Genomic DNA, 21,796 nt, shown 5'->3' on the forward strand with positions numbered 1-21,796 from the left:
CGAGAAAACCTATGTATACATTTCCCGGCGAGAGTGCTGTCGTCGCGACGAGTTCATTATTAATTTTCCGCGCCGTGAAACCGTCGTTTACGGCGTAAATCGAAAACACGATGCGATCGCACTGTTTTCGTCCTCGTAACAACGATCCAGCATCGCGGCGATTCACCTTGCGACTATTTCCACGTTTACATTTAACGAACAAATGGATTAGACATTTGGATGGGTAAAAATCGGCACAGGTTTTTGGACACGGGCTCGCTCGTTCCCCGTGGACATCGAAATATTCAGGGTACACTCGAATCCCACGGTTAAATACTTTACAGTGAATCCCCTCAGCAAACGCCTGTTTCACAACGAAACTCTGCGTTCGTGGCGCTAAAAGTGATCAGGTCGGCGCACACGGAACGTATCATTTCTGGTTAATATTTTTATACTTTGAGAAAGTATAAAATTGTTCGGTACTTGTTCCTACTTACGGTAAGCACGAATAGTAGATTATTATTTGTATTATTATAGTATAGAATTCATTAACGCGCAGAACGAACATTCCGTGCGCACCAACTGAACCGCACAGGGGGTGTTTCTATTACTCGTTTCCTAGGGTCGATCGATTAAACGAAATTCACGTCGAAGGATTTTTAAAAGCGTTTCCCCGCTTAACAGAAACAAAAAGAAAAAAAAAAAAAACAGTGCGACCGAATACGTGCACGTGACCGGCGTGCGCGTTCCTCCGAAATGTACACGCACGTTTCTGATCGATCCGTAAAGCTTACGCGTATCCGTTTACAAAAAAAAAAAAAAAAGCTGCCGAGAGATTGAGAACGTACAGAACCCTGGAAAAAGCCTTAAATTCGAAATCACAATCGCGTCTCGTATTCTCTCGTGTTACATTTAAGAAGGCTTATCATGGAAAAAAAAAAAAAAAAGAAAAACTTGAAAAAACCTTTCCTATCGCACGTTCGATATCACGAGGTGTGAACTTGTAAGTCAATAATGATCTTCATCGATTTATCCGTTTGAACGTGTGAACACCGCCGAATCTCCAATTTCGAATTTACATTACGTAAATGCTGATCTTTCTTTAATGTATCTATAGTACGATGATCCCTGATTAGCAATCCTCCTCACATTCGCGAAATTATTATTTTTCTCTCGGCCAATTTCTCAGTTTGCGCGCTCGTGCTTCCTTCAATGGTCTGGGATGGTTGTAGGCGATAATCTTTGGTTACCGAAAAAGTGTCTATTAATACGATCGCGTTTTGGTTATTATTAACTCTCTCTTTCTCTCTCTGCACGACCGGAAATCGTGCCTCGTAACACGTTTATTAATAATAATAATATTTCGTAGATCTCAGAAACATCCGACTATTCCATTGGACACCGATAAATGAACGCGTTTTCTTCTTTTTATATACCTTCACTCTCGTAACATTTATATTATTATCTCTCTTGATACTCATTTAAAAGGTTTCGTTAGATTTTAGGTCTTTCTTCTTGAAAGAGGCTCACCAGTTTTAACCCTCTCATATAAAGATTCTACAACAATGTAAACTCGCGCGACTTTGTACTCGACGCGATTCAAGTGTCGCGCAAGACACCCCGGAAACCGAGAGATCGTCATCCAACGTGAACTCTCTCCAGTAATCATTTGTCATTCGAGCACAAACGAAATCTAGAGTATACACGGGTTGCTTGGAATTGGACGAGAACTTTAATACAACCGGCCGATGAAAATGCAACGGCTCTAGGCCGCTGTTAATCGCGAATGCCAAATCGACCGTGTTCAGAATCTATAAAATATGCGTATGGTACAAGCCGCGAGTCATAAATAACTAAGCAGACACGGTTTTAAACACGGAAACGATGTTAATCTTCCACCCAGTTCACTCGGTCGGGTAGTCGAAATAAATAATGCTTTCGACCATTATTGTAAAACGTTCGTCACGGGACAATTAAAAGCTGTTCTCGCGTCGCGATCGGGACGTGCAAGGCTAACAGAGACTATAAGTGAATTCGTTTAAACCTATGAGACAGGATAATTCGTATCCATCTATACATATGTATATATTTAATTTAATTGACACAGTAATCGTTTTCAAATGGAATGTTCATAAAGTAAGACGCGCATTCTATAGTGCCGTAGCGCGCTTCGAACAACTCCCCCTCACCCTCCATCCATTTTCACAATGTACAAGAAAATTTACATATGAGAGGGTTAAAGTAGGATCGACGGGATCCGATTGGGCTACAGCCGTTTATTTATAACTAGCAATCTCTCTCTCTCTCGCGCACTCTCTCACCTTCCTCCCTTTTCATTTCTCACGCAAAGAACAAAATAACGGCGGGGGAACAAGAAATCATCGTGAATTCCTGTTCGCGGATTTGGCCATGAAAAATCTAGCATCTTCTCTCGAATATTCCCTAAACGTATGTTTGTTTTTTTTGTAGCCTAACGTAAGAGTAGAAATCCTGGAATATTACATCGATGGAGATGATAGCAAAAAATAACTTTCAGTTATTTAAGCTAGACATAGGCTATGTGTGTAAGGAGACTATTATGCATACTCGGGAAGAACATCAATCTCTGGTACATGATAATAGAGAATTTTATCCATTAGTCGGAATCTTCTTCTATGGTTGGAGGTAACATATCGAGATGTTGCGGACTAAGCATCCCCCTGGAGAGCGCGTACTCTGCCAGAGCACGATGACAGAATACGTATTGGTCCGGCATTTGAATACTGTAGGCCCTCTGCGCACGGATTTTCTCCACCGTTCCACGGATGTCCACGGTCCCGGTGTCCTCTAGCCGCGATATACAGATGTCTAACGTGCAGAACGTTCCTACGCAACAAATGTGAACGCCTATATTCACCAGTATCTTCCGAGATCTTGTACTCGTTAAGGTGGCTCACGGAAATTTTCAAATAATTATAAATTTAGTTGAAAACTTAACCGAACATTCTTAAAAGCTTCAATGTTCGATCGCTACCAACCAATCGCAAGGTCGACGATAAAATTATTGAAAAAGAAACGTTATAAAAATGTCTTCCTAACACGAGCCTTATGGAATTGTAGGCGATACCGAGAAATTAATCACTTCTTATTTAGTTACAATGACATTTTCATACAAAAATTAGGTGATTATAGATATTATTCACGGAGATTATGACAGCACTAACTGTTCGATGGAAAATATTTTTGGGTAATGTAACATGATTCAAGGAGTGCTTTAAGATGATTGTACTGTGTTAGTGACTCGAAGGTGTCTTAAAGAAGCTTGACCAACAAAGTTAACCGGTTAACAGGTCAAGGAGATCAACCGCGAATTCTCTTAAGTACCTGTCCTTCCTATTCCGGCACTGCAGTGTACAACTATAGGAGGTCCACGCGGATGACCGGCCCATGTGTCCCCTCTGGACGCTAGTAACTTATTCTGCTGCTGCCTCACTAAGGCTAGAAACTGTAACAGAGCCCTGGCCGACTGTGGAACACCGTAATCGGGCCACGCTGTGTACAGCATATGGCAAACCTCTCTTGCCTCGTCAGTCTGAAACGATAAACATACACATAGTGTCTGATTGCTCATCCCTGTTCGATCGATCGAAACGAAAACAGTATTACGCATAGATACGTATCCTATTCGTTTCATTACCTTGTTGTTTGTAAGGAGAAGCATCGATATCGTGTAATCGGGATTGGTGTCAACTTCGAGTGTAGTCACGGTGAAACCACCCGCTTGTCTCTCGTCACCAGGCTTCGGACCCCAGTACTGCGCACACTTCGTGCGTCCCCTCTCTATCACTCTGCAACAACGAAAATATCTCTCATCGTTAATCCCTTGCCATACGATTTCTTTTACGACTTCACTCTCGAGAATTACATTATCGTTAATAGTTTCCCAGACATAAAAGGAATTCTATTCTTATGGCAAGTGTTACATTTATTCGAACCCTTAAATGTTAGTACCAGCGGAACAGTATTTCACGTCGACTAAAAGAAAACGAATAATATACACGTTTAGATGAATACAATTTAAAATCGTTATCACGTGTCTGAGTCGATGTTGTAAGGCAAGGGATTAATAATTAATAATTCGCACAGTGTGGTCCTTTTTCCCGAAAATCTGGCGAAAATTCACATTTTGAAGTAAGCAGCAGCTTTTTGCTGGTATAACATATTTAATGAATATAAGTGTAACAATAATATAATAAATATTGCATATATGCAACGTCGATCTTCAACTAGTACTCGTCTTTACGCATGGAATAAGTGAAATAGAACTTGTTTATTCCAAGCAACAGTTATAAATCTTACTTTGTTTATTATTATTATTTTCAACGATGTATGTCAACTAGATACATGACCTGCTAAACATAGACATGCTGGTATTTTTCATAAAAATCGAAAAAAATAAAATTTTCACAATAGTTCATTTCAAAAATGTTTTGAAATTAAGATTACCATAGTGAATTCGACATTTTAATTATATAATTTTAGACGAACATCAGGAAACTATCAATTTCCACATACATCAATTTAAAAACAACATTTATTTATGCCAGTGATATTAAATTCTTCCATTGTTAATTTTGCATTTTTTATAAGATATTCGAATTCAGCAACCCCAAAAACACGAGAATACCGATTTTTATGAAAGTTCAATGAAGTTTTGGCCACCATTTCGGAAAAAAGTAATCACTATGCGTCGTGCAAGTTTTCCATTTCCGGGATAAACTCGTGAGCGTCTGCTGTTCCCAGATCATCCTCCAAAAATCTCGACAGGTCTTCGGCAGCGGTCCCTGGGTACTGATGAACGCGTTCTTTTGCTTGTAACCGTCGACGAAGTTCGCGTTTATGTAGTCGGACGTGGAATCCCCGTCTATCTGGGACAGGCATACTCGGCTGTGATCGTAGCAGAGCACGTCTGTGTACCGATTCTTCGACTGGTTCGATCTGAGCCTGGAAACAGAGAGCAGATCGGCGATCGTGTCAAGCCTACGTTGGAAGACCAAAGAATTTTTACGGAACTGACAAAAAAAATGCTACTTTGAATTTCGAACGATAGTCGAGACACTCCGAGTCAAAGACGGAGCTCAACGATGTCACCGCAACTGACAGATTTAACGAATTTATTACCATTGATGGGAAGTCTCTTTTTATACAGAAGTTTCACAATATCATCGTATGACACTTTGTACGGTAGTTTTAATCTTTTAGCTGTGGTCCCGCTTTTTAAAAGTGTGTATCTACGTTGCGTCGCTAGAACGACGCGGTGACGAGTATACTCGTCAAACACAGAATATGTACAGCTGTTGTAAAATTGAATTCAATTATAGCAAAATAGCTCTTGTTTTTTTTTTTTAAATTAATACTTGTATTGTTTAGACTTATTTATATTACTTACAAAACTTAAATATTCATAATTCTCTAAAAGAAATTATTTAGAAAAATGATGTTCGGCAAAAAGAATGTAAAAAATGAAAAGAACTAGTCTTGTCAACTAGTCTCAAAATATTCTACAATGTCTAAAATTTACAAATATGTTTTAATTTTCATAAAAATATTTTAATTCAAATCACAAACGGTAGTTACTTTTTCTCGCATGACGAGTATACTCGTCATTACATAAAAAATTGCCATTTCTTTATGACCAGAATATTGATCATTACATAAGAAACTGCCATTTCTTCATGACGAATAAAATTCCTCATTCACAGCTGAGAGGTTAAATATACATGTTATTATTAATTGATTCTGTGATAAAATTCAATTCGGTTGTTAAAGTTCTTTGCCATATTGCATATTCTGGATGTTGTATCGGTATTACTGTACCTGAATATGTAGGAAGTAGGGTAGAATATATTGGTATGCTTGGCTGCATGAGAGGGTACATTGAAATTTATTTGATTTAGGAGGATTGGGACCAATCTACTAAGCTGTTAATAACATTGGGGAACAAAAAAAATGTTGTTCATGTTGTCGGTGGATTTAAGATCGGTTTCAGAGTATACTAGAGTATCCTGATTCGCATGTACATGTTTTCAAAATAATCGAAACTGTTGAAATTTAACGTTTCTGCAGATTTGAAGTGCCTACTACTTTTGCTTTTTTCTTACCTATCCCTCTTGTGAGATTTGTTTACTTTCGGGTTAGTGATTTCCAAAGTAAAGAATAAAATAGGCGATTCGATTTTATTTCAGATGTGAACTTTATGGAAGTGATTGTGTATTTCTTTTTTCATAACTTCCTAATACTTTTTATCCAATTATCCTGTCTCTTCCTATAGCATTTCATAAACAAAATTAACCCCTTGGCCTATGATTTTCTTGACGCCTGCAGTCTCCAGGATTACATTGTTATCGATAGTTGCCCAAAAATAAAAGTAATTCTGTATTTATCGTAACTGTACTTTCACTGTAAAAACGTAAATATTAATACCAGCAACGTCATACTTCACGCCAACTAAAAAAAAAAACCGAATAACATTCTTCTTTGTTTAATCGATTTTTAAATCGTCAACACGAGTCTGACTCGATGTTATAGGGCAAAGTGTTAATTCAGAATCATAGAAACTGCTATGTTCCATTTCCTTCTCTTATTTTACATAAACATGTAAGACGTATGAATATCTCAAAAACTTGAGCCAATCGAGAAAAAAAAATATTCAGGATCAATATCACTAAATTACTAAAAATCAACTCTGAAATCCCTGGCGACGGATTCACTGTTCCCCTCTGTAATTTGTAACTGGAAATTCCACACATACTTCGCGTTGTTGAAGGAACCGTCCGGCGGTCTTTGTTTGATCTCCTCGTACTCTGCTATCAATCCGGCCCGTCCTCTCGAGTGTATGTCTTCGATGAGCTGTTCCATGGTGACGGCTTGCAGCCCGAGATCGCCGTGGAGGCTATCGTCATCGCTGAAGCCTGAACTAGCCGAGGACGGAGGCTGAACGGGAGACGGCGCCTCATCGGTTCCCATCCAGACGTCGCCGTTCGTGATCTCGATGTCCCCGATATTCGAGATACCATTTTTCGGTTTGCTTTTATCGATTATAGGACTAGTCGAGCTACTGACCGTGGTTCCATTTGGATTCTGTGCAACGGTGTGGTTCTGCGGTGGTGTCGGCGAAAGAGGACTACCCACTCTGGGGGTAACCTGTGCACGCAGAAATTTCACGTGTTAACCCTCAACGATTCGTTCGTGTCCTCGTTCACCGTAATGATATCTTCGCCCGAGTTCTTAACTGTTCTAACTCCATTAAAGAAAAAAAAAGAGATTTAGTTGATCAATCTACGTTTCGTTGGTCCGAAGAATACAAATTGACTATAATATAAAGAAAATTTAACCTATACAACAGCAAATATTCTTTCAAGACCTAACTCCGAAATTTTGAGTTTTTTTCTTTCTTAATGGTTGTATCTCCAAATATGTTCTAACTACCAATACACATTTTATGTTGATAATAAAATAAAACTTTGTTGAATATTGTATGATATTATAGTGTGCTTGTTTCACTACTTTCCTGCTTCTATAATATTAACACGTTAAACGCTATGTTGGTCCCTGGGTACATATAGTATCAAATTAAAAAATAATACAATTCACAATTCATACAATATATTTACACCAGTTTCCTGGATTTTATTCAAACGTTTCTCAACAAAACTGAAGTTTCCCTTCACAAGTATTAGAAAAAGTTCCAACCTTTTTGCTACGATTTCAACCTTATGTATTCGTCTAAATGGCCAGTAAACCAAAATTGGCTCCTCGTTTAAAGTGTCAAACTTCGTAAACGTTAAATTTCGTTTTTCAGTTTAGAAGCCAATGGACATAGAACAATTTAAGAACCAGCACGATGATATATATATATATATGTATATATATAAATCGAAAAAAATTCATTTCACGTCTCTGGACCGTCGATCGAACAGGCAACGTGGTTCCCATTCAGGTGCGTAACATGGATGCAAAAGTACTGACCTCGCAAAGTTCACCCCCGCTTCTGTTTGTCATGGATTTAAGACAGTGGAGCAGCCATGCCTCATGCTGTACCTCCAACGTGCCCCCCAAACGGTGCGGTAACGATTCTCGTGGTATATGTAACGTCAACTGAGGAATGGATACGGTGAACACACGGTCCCTCAATTTCTCACGTACGAACAACCGTAGGATCTTGAACGGCGCCTTAAACCAGAGCGGCGCGGTCACGATCAGTACCTTTTTCAGTTTCGCCGGGTAACCACCCTGAAACCAAAAGCAACGCACAACCGGTTGATATATAGACCATCACGGAGGAAAACATGTAAATATTATACTGCGCGGGAAAAGTATCAATGTCGATCTACGGGTAGCAAAAGCTGGAAAATGACACGAAATAGTTGATATTTATGCGATACAGTTTTACAATGCATTATGACACAGAGGGACTGTACACACGTAACCGATATATATATATATAGACTGCATAATTTATTTTCGAAACGGAGCGACTTTCAAATTCGACCTTTGAAAGACGGTCGGCAATAATAGAACAGTGTATAAACCGGGCACAAGCCCGCGGCCCGTTTAGTGTGCCAACTGCGAGCAATCCACCGGATATATTACCTGCGTTCGATCCGCGGTCAGCTCGAGGAACACCTACGGAACCATCCCCCCCCCCCCAGTTCTGTTCGATCCGAAATTAATGGAAAAAATACCTTCCTTTCTTTCTCGGTACAGGATCGAAATGAATAATTCGACGTATACACGCGAGGGCACGTTCGTTCGACTAACCTCCAACAGGAGAAAATTTCAGGTGACAATGGTGACAGGTCGACGAAAGGTTAACCGAGAAAAAGAGGTTTAGTTTCTGGAGGATACGAAAATGCAGGAAACAACGGTAACTTAACCCTCCGGTGTATCCTCTCCGCGGTGTATATAGAGGGCGGAAGTACCGTGACGGCTACGTCAGCAGCACCACTACACCGTCACGATCTTAAAACCCACCAGAACCTATATATCGAGAGCCCCCCCCCCTCTCCCCATTTATTCGCGGAGTGAAACCTAGAAAAATGAAACGTTTCGACCGTGCACATTTGCGGGATATTAAAACCGATCAGCCAAGGGGTCATCGTGGGCATCGTCGATGGATTAGAAAATCAGGATCAAACGGAAAGGGGGGGGGGGGATCAGTGCAGTGGCCAGAGATTCGGTCACCACGGACAGATAGCACACACTTCAGGACACAGGTCGAATCAATAGATTAGAATTCTCGTTTACCGTGACGTAGAGGCGTATCGAATTACTTCTCGATTGTGCATCGATCACCACTCCGTTTCGACAGATTTCAGTCCAATCACAGGTTTCCGAAATACATAACAGCACACACACACCGACACGTAAGACAGGAGACACATACACACGCGAACAGTTCTATCTTGTCAACGATGGGAACACCACAGGGGCTGCACCAGAAGTCACGATCGAAAAAATCACTGCCGGCACTCGCGGTCAGTCAATCGATAACCCGGGAAATTAACGTAACCGCCGTGGTACCTCGGCTAGCTCGACGCCGATCGAACGAACGCCGATTCGTGGCCGTGGACGGTGAGCATGACACGACGAATTCCAACCGCGGTGTGAATTCAGACGGTGACACGTTCGTCGACGAGGGGTAAGAGGGGGCAGTCGAGGAGGGGGTGGTGGGGGGGGGGGGGGACGTTAATACGAAAGAAAATCGGAAAAATCGTAGAGCACCACCGGAACAAACCCACCGGAAATGGGAAAAGAAAGAATCGAGTTACTGTTCGCGCGCGAGACGGAGAGAGAAAGACAGACTTGTTCCCCCCTCGATCCAATGGACGATAATGCCGCAAACGGGTCACGATGATTACTGACCGCGAGCGTCGCGACGTTCTACCCGCGTGAAGAACGCATGCGCGCGCGGCAACGCGCCCCTTCCTTCCCCCCTTTTTCGCCAACGCTCGACGCTTCTCCCCTCCCGAGCATCCCTTACGCGAATTTCTTTCTCCCTGGCGAACTACTACCCCCTCCCCCCCCCCACCGCCCCAGCAATCCCGAGAAATGTGTGTGCAGTTGACGTGTGTATCGCGGCCAGGGGTTCTCAATCGGGAGATTTTTAGGGGTGGGAAGGGACGATAAGCTTGAACTCCCCCTAACCCCTGTCGACGGAGCACGATCAACCCTCGGCGCCAGGAAGCGAATTAAAGGGGGATGTGTACAACACACCTGCTTGAAAAATCGATTTTTTTTTTACTTTTGGAAATGGGAGACCCTGTCCTCTTTCTCTATTTCTGCTCGTGACACTGGAATCTTCGTTATTGATTCTCTGGTTTTGGCGAGGGGAAAAGGAAGTTGTATGCCGATGTTAGGGCGGTATTTTTAACATTAGTGAACTGCGGATTTTTATGCAAACTAACATTTTCTGAAGTACCTTCAGCGCCACGAAGCGAATTAAAGGGGGATGTGTACAACACACCTGGTTGAAAAATCGATTTTTTTTTATTTTTGGAAATGGGAGACCCTGTCCTCTCTCTCTCTATTTCTGCTCGTGACACTGGAATCTTCGTTATTGATTCTCTGGTTTTGGCGAGGGGAAAGGAAGTTGTATGCCGATGTTAGGGAGATCATTTTAACATTAGTAAACTGCGGATTTTTATGCAAAGTAATATTTTCATAGAATTACATTTTCCTAGAAATTTATTTTGAAGTATCTTACTGGGTTAAGATTAAAATAGAAAACGCATTGGATCCGATGAAAGTTTTGTTTGTAATTTGAATTTCACAGAGCCCTATCGACTATAAATACATTAAATCCGCAATCTAAACATTAGGTATAACCCAACGGATATCCCTACAGTGGGTGGCCAAATTACACTGTTCAAAAGCCATATCTGGACTTTTAACATTCAATAGCAGCTTCGCAGAGATTTTTGTGCCCTGAATACGAATCCGAAAACGGTTTTCCGCCAGTGCCTTCAGTTTTCGGGAAATTTGACTTTGTAAAAAAATGCAAATTTTTAAATTTGATCATTTCCTGTGTTCAAATGGTAATTGTTATTCGATTGATCGTTGTGTTAAATTATTCTACAGGCTGTCCCGAATAAAATGGCATACGTTATTATTGCATTATGAACATTTAAACATGTTTCAACAACGATTAAAGGGAAAATGACACCTGAAATGCGTCAATTTTTGGAGATATTGTACAATTTTTTTTCGAAAAGTAAGGGTCCAGGAGAAAATCTGACTGATTTTTCCTTCGAAAAGCATCAACAAAAGTGGTAAGTCATACTTTGTTTTCATGCAAAACATGCGGTTAGACCCTTACTTTTCTTATTAACACTTCGTTTCATCATTCGGCGAGTGCTGCCCACCCTAGAAGTTTCAAACCCTTCTTTTGTATCACTTTATTAAAAGTGCAACCATTTCTCTAATACCAGAGGATACAATTTAGGTAAATTGGACTTCCAAGTGGCGGGCAAACTCCATATCTAGAAAAAATTTCGAATAACGAATAAAAGATAAAGAAAACTATTTCGTCGAGTTCGGGACAATAATCGAGAGGAGTCTGTAGGAAGTATTAGAAAGTTATGAAAAAAAAGTCCAAAAAAAAAATACACAATCACTTCCAAAAAATTCACCTCTGAAACGAAATAAAATCACTTATTTTACTCTCTATTTTGGAAATCATTAACCCGAAATTAAAAAAATTTCACAAGTGGGTTTTAAGAAGAGGACAGGTAACGAAAAAGCAAAAGTAATAGGTGCTTCAAATCGACACAAACGTTAAATTTCAACAGTTTCGATTACTCCGAAAATCGCAGCCAATTTATCTAAAACGAATATGTGATACAAAATCATCCACTCTGAAACTGATCTTAAATCCCTGACAACACGGAACAAAAATATTCTTAATCCCCCGTGTTATAGATGTAAAGGATGGCGTGACGAAATATTGATACATTATAGTTTTTGAGAAATTACAATCGTTATATGCCAGTAAAAACACAACAATATGTTTTGTAATAAAGATGGTGCTATTATAAGTGTATTTCCATTCCAGAGTGGTACATCGAAGTGTTCATAATAATTTGATCACCCACTGTATATCATCCGAAGAGAATTTTTCCGAACTCTGTACGCCGGTGGTAAACAACCGACTAAATACCGAGACCAGCACATATTTTTATCCTTGTGCCGTGAAACACATCTCGTTATAAATAGTCTCTGGTAAGTACTCTATAATTGCGTCATTCCGGCGAAACCTTTGAGAGACACCCTTGGGCGAGTCCGTGCCTCCTGCCGGCTCGGTTCACTGGGCAATTGCAACCGGGGTTTTCGTCGAGCGTGAACAACCCCTTAAGCTTTCCTGTTCTTTGAGATGCACCCCTCTCCTCTATGTACGAGACGCCCCGGAATTACTTTATGTACTCTACCCTCTATTATACTGGGTGACTCTGAAAGAAAACGGTCCTGCCAAGGGGGCTGAAAGAATCGAACTTTTTGTCCCGGTTCAACGGAAACTCCGCACGTTGTGGACTCTATTTCGTGAAGCTTCGCGATATACAATCTGGTACAACGTCGAAGAAATTATTACCGGCTCGCGGAGATGTTAACCCTTTCACTCAGAAATTATTTCAAAGTTACCAAAGATATATATTCCTGTATTTCTGTGTATATTATATGGACACAGAAATCATTCATAAGAACATTTTAATATTTTGAAACCGTCTAATACCGTTTTTTATTTTCATTCGTTGTTCGACAACTTTACTTCTATCACAGTTATAATGTATAATAGTTCCTATTAGAATTTTATTATATGTATATAATAAAACTCAATTTTTTTTACCTTTAATCAATAAACCATATGGCAATAGTGGAAACGGAAGGGTTAAACAGAAGATCGCTCTATTATTATAATAAGATTACAATCAGAGCTGGGTAAAATACTATGTCAAATAGTGTAAATAGTAAATAACCTGTTTTATTTTAAATCATAGGGTGTACTTTCGGAAATGAAATATTTTGTTTCTCGGAAAGGTTTTTTTTTAATTTTATTTAATTACGATGGATTCCAAACAATTTAGTAGACGACAGACACAATGATATCGAAGAATTGCTGTTTTATTCGTCGCCATTTCGTGACTTGTTCACTTTTGTCACAGTTATATATAATAATAACTTCCATTATAATGTTATTATACATAACAAAACCTCATTCTTCTTACCATTGATCAGTAAACCCTCTTGAAATATTTGAAAGGAATTAAACATTTTCTAAGTTCCTATTGTATTTGTAACAATGCTCAGCACCTGAATGCTATCGAAGAAAGAAGACAGAGGACACAGATAATTGTTTTACTTTACTGATAAACTTTCAAATGCACGTTCAAAGGTTACAACTGGATAAGGGGGTCAAAAGTGCCCCTAGACCGATTTAGATCTATGATACACCATTCGATAGCTTATCAAAATAATATTACAAGTACGTTCGAATCTAACTGAATCGTTTCGAAAGTTTCATAAATAGGTACCTACTTCGGAAAAGGAAAGCAATACTTTTAAGTAAACTTGTACCCAGATGAAAGAGTACTTCGATCAGAAGTTTTCTATTCTTTACAATTGTATGCAATTTAGCGGAAATTATATATATATAAATAAATGGTCCAAATTACATTTATTTGCACATCTTTTTTTGAACGAAATCAATTTGTTAAAAGTTCATTGCCCGATACAATGAATTACAATGATTCAATCAGTTATCCAAATCTCACTAACACTTAGAATTCGAGTACTAAGTTGTACTTGTGAAGAATTGGAATCTTTCTAACATCAAACTACTAACAAGTATGTTTTCGAATCTACAGGTAGTCATTCTTGATTTTATGCATTTATAGCCAATAAGACATTGTGTCATACAAAAGAAAAAAAACTTTCGTCAGACGCAATTTGTTTTCTATTGTATTCTGAACCCAATAAGATATTTAAGAGAAAAAATAAATTCCTACCTTTGCAGTTGTCGTCAAAAATTACTTTAGAGAATCCCATTTTGCATAAAAAATCCGCAAGTCTAATAATTACATTTCACGTATACTCGGTGAAACTTTATTGCTTTTGAGTAGTAATTAAAATCCATGAAATGAAACTTTGTTATTGAAACTGACTCGGATTCGTAGATACATATTGAACTTGATCCCATCCTTAGCTGTACACGTACATTTCGCGTTGCGTGGCACGGGTTCGTTACCAACTCGTCCTGATTTCGTTCGCGAGTCAGAATAAAAACGAAAGATGTTGATTAAATTTCCTGTGTAAAGATAATGGGCCTGTATATTTGGAGCGATCAATTGGCAACGGCAAAGCCCCTTTGTTCTCGCGGGGCTCTGTGTCGAATCCGGGTGCGAATTTACACGACGATAAAACGTTGCCAGGTGAGAGATTGGTCGAATTTTCTCGAGTCGCGGTGAACACACGGGAATTATTTATTATTATTCTCGGGACAATTAGAGTAAGTGCAGCATATTCGAAATAGCGTTGGTAATTTGGAGTACCGAAGTAAATAAAAAAAAACTACTAGCGTTACTCTAATTTGTAATATCATAAATAATAGGGGCGAATTGCCTGTTAACCCTTTCGTTCCTACTGTTGTCGTATGCTCTAAATTACGAAATAAAATGTTAGTATCGTGCATTTTTCATATCTGTGAGTATACATACTAATTTCTTCTACATAGTCTTATATAGATGGCATGACACACATTTGAAGGTGCAATTAAAAGCTTATCGGTAAAATGAAACGTTTCAGTAAGTAAACAACTCGTTCGTTGGCTCTTTTATTTGATGGTACTCAAGTTTGAGTAGTTTGTTACGAATACAATAGAAACTTACGAAACTCTAGTTTGTTTTAAATATCGCAAGAGGATTTATTGACCAAAGGTACGAAACATTGGGTTTTATATCTGTAAAAACATTATGATGGGAATTATTATATATCACTGTGAGAAAAATGGCATTACACAGTTTCAAAATGTTCTTGTGAATCCTTTATATTGTTCATATGTCACGTAATATTCACAAAAGTACGAAAAAATATGCCTTTGGTAATTTTGAAACAATTTGGGAATGTAAGGGTTAACCTTACTTAATGACATTCGTGGACGAACCGGAATTTTGACATTCTCGGCTCGATCTTCAGTGGAGTGAAACGTCAATTTGCAAAAGTTCTTCAACAAGTATTCTAATCGTTGTAATCATGGTTAAAACATGTGACAACTTCGGGGTAAATCCTTTAATCTAATCATTTGCATATTACTTTTATGGTTTCGTCTCGATTTTGAGAATATTTCGAGAATACAAAATGTGACATGAAATTTTTAGGTTCTAAGTCTATGTTTCTAATTCGGAATGTCGAAAATGAATTGTAATTTTCTTACTGGAAAAAATCCTTCTGTGCCTTCTCTGTAATGTGAATTACAGCGAAGACAAAAATTGGAGAAGAATGGGTGCAGTGTTTCATGTGTGAAATATGGGCACTTTGAATTTCAACATTCTACCTTCAGAATTCGTTACCCTCTATTACACAATTATCTAAAATGAATAATATTTTGGATATCGAAGGTTCGAGGTATCGTTACTTTATACCGAAAAACAATGTTCAATCAAATTGTTGAACTTTAAAAATTGACTTTTGACCAGTAAAAAACACGATTCCATATCACTGTACTGTGAAAAGAAATCGTATTAACCCTCATCCGTCCCTCATTTTCCCAATTCAGTTTATCTCTCGGTGTCAAATTGCTCCAGTGGTAAAAATTAATGCAACGAGGTGATAAATGGTGAAATTTGCAAATTCTTTAAAGTAAAAATCACGAAGCCTCGGCTAACTTTACCCGCGCATAACAGAATAACGTAAATTCTTAGGAGAATACTGTGTCAAATTGACACAAGGGACGAATGAGGGTTAATGCACGCTGGCGCGGAACATACCTTCAACAGGGTGAGAATCTTCTGCGATAGATCGTAGTCGAAATTCTGGTACTTGCTGTCCGACATATCGTATATGAAAACCAGACCATGCTTTTGAGTCTCCGCGCTTTCGAGAGCCGCGTCCAATTGATACACAACGCCCTGCGGATGCAACAGAGAAAGTTCCATTGTTAGAAGACGTCTTGTCGCGGGAGCGGCCATTAAGCAACTGGTTGCATCAATCCCTTTATTATTCGGTATTGAAGTGCATTGTGCTTTCGGGTACGACACACCGAGATCGTGGAATCGGTAAACCGTTTCTCACCGGTCGTGATTCGCGTCGCGGTTAACATAAGGGACACACAGTGGTTTAAGGTGATTATAGATTACACACTTGCAGGGTTGTTTGATGCGATGTGTTCTGCGGAAGGTGCAAATGCGCCGTGAAAATAGCTATTACCGCCCCTGTCGCGTCCCTGGAAGGCTGAAACGAAACGTTTCGAATCTTTGTGTTACACGTGTGCACATACATATACATATGTATATACAGAGTGTCCCACATAACGTGACTACGTTAGATATCCTGCTTGCTATTGATTTGCAACAAATGTATTTTAATAAATGCTCGAAATGATGTCCATCAACAACGATACATTTTTGCACTAATCTCTCTGTCATAGTTATTTTATGATTTAAATCTACTCCCTTACATTTCTCGATTTTTCGTACTCAAGTTCACACGAAGGTCATACTATTTAAGTCATTGGATTGGTTTCGACTCAACTATTAACCATCGTGATAAAAATATGTAGTTCCATTTGAACAAAAAAAAACATCAATGACCTTGAAATCTCGAAAAGTATGACCTTGAGAAAATTTTTTGCTCCTCCTAACGCGAATAATATTTTTCCCTCGTATTTTTTTGTATCATCAAAAACAAGTGAGATATCGAAGGTGTTCACGTCAAGTGGGACACCCTGTATAGTATAAAAGGGATGTTTTGTTTTATTATTGACTCGAATCGATCTCTCCTTACTAAAACTGTAAATTTCCCGGTGCGTAGCTCGCTGAGTAAGGGTTCCTGGGTCGGATACAAAAGCGCGAGACCTTCTCGTCTTCTGGTCGCTTCGTGCTGCTCGTACAGAGCTAATGCTCGGGCAACCTCGAACTTCCTCGCTGTTAGAAATTTCACTGCTGTGCTCCAGGACACCGGACCGGCTCTTCTGCCAGCTCGACACTTGTTCACCGCTTCGATAAATTCTTTTGTGGCCTTTAAATTGAAACACAATGCTGATTACTTTGTGGAAATCATTAGACAAACGCGGTCAATCGAATGTCAAGGCATCACTATGTACTTAGCCCCGAATAAAATTCAACGCGTTCGAGACTGACATATTATTATGACACTATTCCGAGAAATAAAAAAAAAATGTTTAAGTGCCGTCTACACGCGACTCGTCGGTCTCGATATGACAGGGTGTTTCCGAAATGGTAGTACAACCAAAAACGAACTGTAATTCTACATACAATGATAAATGGAAAAATGTAGAATAATAATTATTTCGCACGATGCTTCGTTTTTCGGGAAAATCGAATTTAATTATTTGGCATTATTTGCTGGATACGCGCGCAATTCAATAGGACTTGGTTAACACGTCTGTTCATTGCACTCGGTTTCTACTTATATTCTCGCTATAAACATACACGCGTTGGATAAATCCTTGAAAATTATCTTGGAAACGAAGCATCGTACGGTAAAATGTTCTTCTACATTTTCGACTTATTTCTCCATGTAGAATCGCATCCTTTCGGAAACATCCTGTATATATCGAAAATCTCTTGCCAATGGTAAAATATGGTAAACAATAGACGAAACTCGGAAGACCTCCGTGTAATTGAATTCACAGTCTGCCGGTGATCATGAAAGTGGCCCGAGTCACAATTAAACATTCTGCTGAAATACTTTCATATTATTTTAATCTAAATCAATGTAACGCCAAATAAGTGAATTCGTTCGATTTTTTTAGATATTTAACTTGTACCACTTTCATAATCATCGGGCAGAGATCGTCGAAAGGACCATTTAAAAGATCAATATAATCATATATGGAGTCGATATACATAAAAATCAGTTCGTATAAGAAGCAACAGAGAACTCACTTCTCCGTGTATAATATGTAGACGAACACCGGAAGACGGAATGCATGCCCAGAAATTCACGAGATTCTAATCGAATCGGAAATAGGTCCGTAGATTCACGGTGCTTAAAACGATCGTGCGTGGGTCTCTCTCGCCGCGTTTCTACACTTTCGAAACGTGCAACAGTCATTCGTCAATGATTTGTGTACATGCCCGGAGTACCGATATAACTTCCGGTGCCCGACTACCTCCCCACCGGCCACTTCCGCCATAGTACGCTCGCCGGGGAGTCGGCGCACGGTAAATGGACAGAGGTTCGTTCCAGGGTCAAGAAGAAATTTAATATCGCGAATCGATACTTTTGTAAATCCCCCTCCCCTACCCTCCATGTGGACTGGCCAGAGAGCTCCACGAGTCTGGCTCTCGTTTATCGACGTTCACCGGAAAATGTGCGCGGCGAATACCGGCGACCGTGTATAGATTTCGTTTGCATTTTTAATTTTCCCTTTTTAAAACACTCGACTTTTTTCATATCCCCTCTCTCCCTCTCTCTTTGTATTTCTCTCACTCGGGCGGCGGTGTTTATGAAACGGAAAAAAAGTTTCTACTCATCAACCGCTGTGCAATTTCCACGATTAATTTATCAACGCTACGATGTCGTTTCCTCGAATTAATCCTCCCCCTTGCGTTTGTAAAACGAACGCGACGACGGTCATAACAAAGAAACGAAATGTTATTCCCGCGATGACAGTATATACTATCTCTCGTGTGGAATGGAGAGAAACATCGCCGATCAAACTCCGGCTACACGCATACCTATACAGGCATACACATACGCGCGCCGAATCACGATTTCGTCTCGCGCGCATTCAACAAGCAACGGAAAAAACGTCGGCCGGTGGTCGACGAATCGAACGATCCCTCCGTAGAAATTTATCGTCGAGCGAATTCACGGAAGCTGGTTTAAATGGATACCGGTTCCTTTTGTCCCGCGATTTCCGTTCTGTAATTTCTTCACCGGACGGAGCAGAGAGAGAGAGAGAGAGAGACAGCAAAAAAAATTCAAAGGACCAGACTGAGAGAGGACGCGAGAGAAAGAGAGACGAACCGATGTTTATATTACATACACACTGGTAAACACACGTCCGCCGATGTGCGTCTGCCTCCTCCTTGCTCACGATGAAATTGACCGCCCCCACCCCCACGCGTGTCATCAAAAACAATTTCACGGCGGCACGAATTCGTATCACTCGAAACAACACTATTGAATAATATAATATCGCTTACCTGCTCCTGCTCGACGGTTAACGTGGCTGCCATTTTGACTTAACGCACACTGACATAACCGACAAAACCACGCGCGCGCACACACACCACTCACTCTCACACATACACGCACACACACACACAGACAGAGAGAGAGCAGCAGCACACACCAGAGTCGCGTCAACGGATACGTATTTTTGTGCTAAGCCTGGCGATCCTCTGCCACATTTTGTTCCGCGGACACACACGTTTCCCTACCGTTCGCGTACAACACACTAATATATATACCCTACTCCGCGCACCACTGGTCCTTTAGGTTCGACAGCCGGACCAACTCACTTCTTCGTGAACTGGTAGATCGGTCCGTCGCTCGTTCATTGTCCGGCACACGAGACAGCTATAGCGGATCTGCCGCCGTATACGAGCGCACCTACTCTCACTCCTCCCCCCCCCTTCCCAAACCCCCCACCCAACGTGTTCAGACGCTCGATCGTCTTTCTCTCCGTAGGTTGAGCGCCATCTTTAGACGAGAGAGGAACACACAACCGTGTAGGCGACACTACCACGCGCTACTGCCTGCTCCATATGGGACGGCTGAGGGTTTCATTCCTACAGTTGTGTGTGGGGAGGGGAGGGGTGACATACCTTGAGTGTTAGGTTCTCGATGATAGTGGTGGAGGGACGGAGGAGTATTAGCGGAACAACTCTTTATTTAACCGAGATAACCGACGAAGCGATGCAACGAAAAATTTAGTCGTTGAAAATTCATGCGATTAACGGAAAGTTAATACCTTGAAACATGTCGACGATCCACTGTAAAATCGTTGGTTGTCGATTAATTTAATTTTTTTTTTTTTGGTACAGTCCAACTTTTCTTTTTTGGCTTCTCGAAATGACTCGATAAATAATCATTATTCCAAAAGCAGCCAATGTTTGTCACATGATATACACAACATTAATTGCAGATTTATGTTCTGTATTTTTTATCGGTTCTCTGTCCTTCTCACGCCGGATATATGCTATCATTGACGGGGTATAGCCGTCGTCAAAAGAGTAAGACTGGCTAGACAGTCGGTTAGGGACTCAGGGATCTCGTGAAAAATTAATGTCGGAGACTAGGCACGTGTCTTCGTTACGTGTGTTCGTGGTTCTCGCAAATTTGTAATAATTAGAAATTTAGTCGAAAATTTCACAGAATATTCTTAACAGCTTTAACTTTTTATTGCTACCAAAAAGTCGCAACGTTAACGATAAAATTATTGAAAAAGAAACGTTATCATAAATTCTTTTTTACACGAGCCTTATGGAACTGCAGTTGATACTGAGTTACTCATTTCTTATTTAGTTACAAAAAATTACGAATTAATTAACGACCAAATAAAACTGAAAATTCAGAACAAAGAATGCAAACTTATGTTTTAATACGTTCGGTAGCATCTTCTACGAATATTTACTATGAGCGGCAATGTCGCTTGTTTTTCTTCGGTTTGCTCGACGAACTTTCCAATTTTTTCTTCAAAATTAAAGAAAAATTTTTGTTTCTTCCACATATTTGTACATTTCTTTCCATTTAAATATTTTGAAGTAGTTTAAAATATCAATCATTCAAATTAAATTGGTAAAATGGATAAAAAGTATAAAGCCCCAGTTAGATACAACTTCAAACATGGGAGCTACCTAAATACGTGTTTCATTGCGGATGATTCGATAGCCGAATATGTATACATATATGTATTTTAATTCGATTCTGTTCTCGAAGATACTGTTTTAGAATATACAAATCGTATTTCCCACATTTGCATTTGAATGTTTCACTCTAATCCCGATCCAGATAGCACATAACGTCTAATGACGCCTTGAAGACGGCTTAAAGGTGCCTCAGACCTGAAACAGCCATAAAAAAGGCGTCTTTAAGGCATCACGTGCTATCTGTGGAATGTAAGAAGAATCTATGAATGGAAAACGAGTTCTTCCCTCAGCCCACTCTTACGTTACAGCCACTCCCACTTACGCCAACTGATTCTTCGTCCAAGTTCCTCTCCCTCTCTCTTCAGCGTCATCGTCAACTTTAGATACATTACTGTCAACGTGCCTCTCCACCCTCGTCACTTACACGCATCACATTCAACGACTTGAAGTTCATTCGTCGTGTCTCATTTTAGAAGTCCATACACTTCGAAGCGTTCTACCAATTCCCGGATTCCTCGGGGAACCTTATAGCTCGTTCGTAACACTTCGATCGTGAAGGAAGTAGGCGAGAAATCGTTATTGAATCTTTGCCAACGAAAGCAACAAGTTTGCACGTCATCCAGAAGCGACAAGTCCCGTAATAAGATTAAGTATCGAAGTTCACGGTGGCCGACTTGGATCCTCTTAATAGTTTTATCGATTACTGGAGCCCCCGTGCCAATTTTTTT

At 39.9% G+C, this 21,796-nt stretch overlaps 1 protein-coding gene across 1 annotated transcript; it reads right to left on the reverse strand.

The window, feature by feature from the left end:
* Nucleotides 1–2,523: 2,523 nt before the first annotated feature.
* LOC107185953 (tyrosine-protein phosphatase non-receptor type 9) lies at nt 2,524–19,771 on the reverse strand. The gene is made up of 10 exons (XM_015573728.1): nt 19,401–19,771; nt 17,011–17,244; nt 16,369–16,458; nt 15,996–16,136; nt 7,987–8,250; nt 6,770–7,161; nt 4,708–4,962; nt 3,656–3,806; nt 3,343–3,550; nt 2,524–2,844 (listed from the first exon to the last, which is right to left on the reverse strand). The coding sequence occupies exons 1-10, from the start codon at nt 19,431–19,433 to the stop codon at nt 2,615–2,617; spliced, it is 1,998 nt and encodes a 665-aa protein (XP_015429214.1). The 5' UTR covers nt 19,434–19,771; the 3' UTR covers nt 2,524–2,614.
* Between the last annotated feature and the right edge of the window lie 2,025 nt (nt 19,772–21,796).

Source organism: Dufourea novaeangliae, unplaced genomic scaffold (genome assembly GCF_001272555.1).
Source record: "Dufourea novaeangliae isolate 0120121106 unplaced genomic scaffold, ASM127255v1 scaffold54, whole genome shotgun sequence".
In the NCBI taxonomy this organism is placed as follows: Eukaryota; Metazoa; Arthropoda; class Insecta; order Hymenoptera; family Halictidae; genus Dufourea; species Dufourea novaeangliae.

Bases quoted from the DNA above. Each gene is read 5' to 3' on its own strand.
- LOC107185953 (XM_015573728.1), bottom strand. From the start codon at position 19,433: ATGGCAGCCACGTTAACCGTCGAGCAGGAGCAG. The intron at 17,245-19,400 runs GTAAGCGATATT...TTCAATTTAAAG, and splicing joins TAACCGTCGAGCAGGAGCAG to GCCACAAAAGAATTTATCGA. The intron at 7,162-7,986 runs GTCAGTACTTTT...CTGCGTGCACAG, and splicing joins GCGGGGGTGAACTTTGCGAG to GTTACCCCCAGAGTGGGTAG.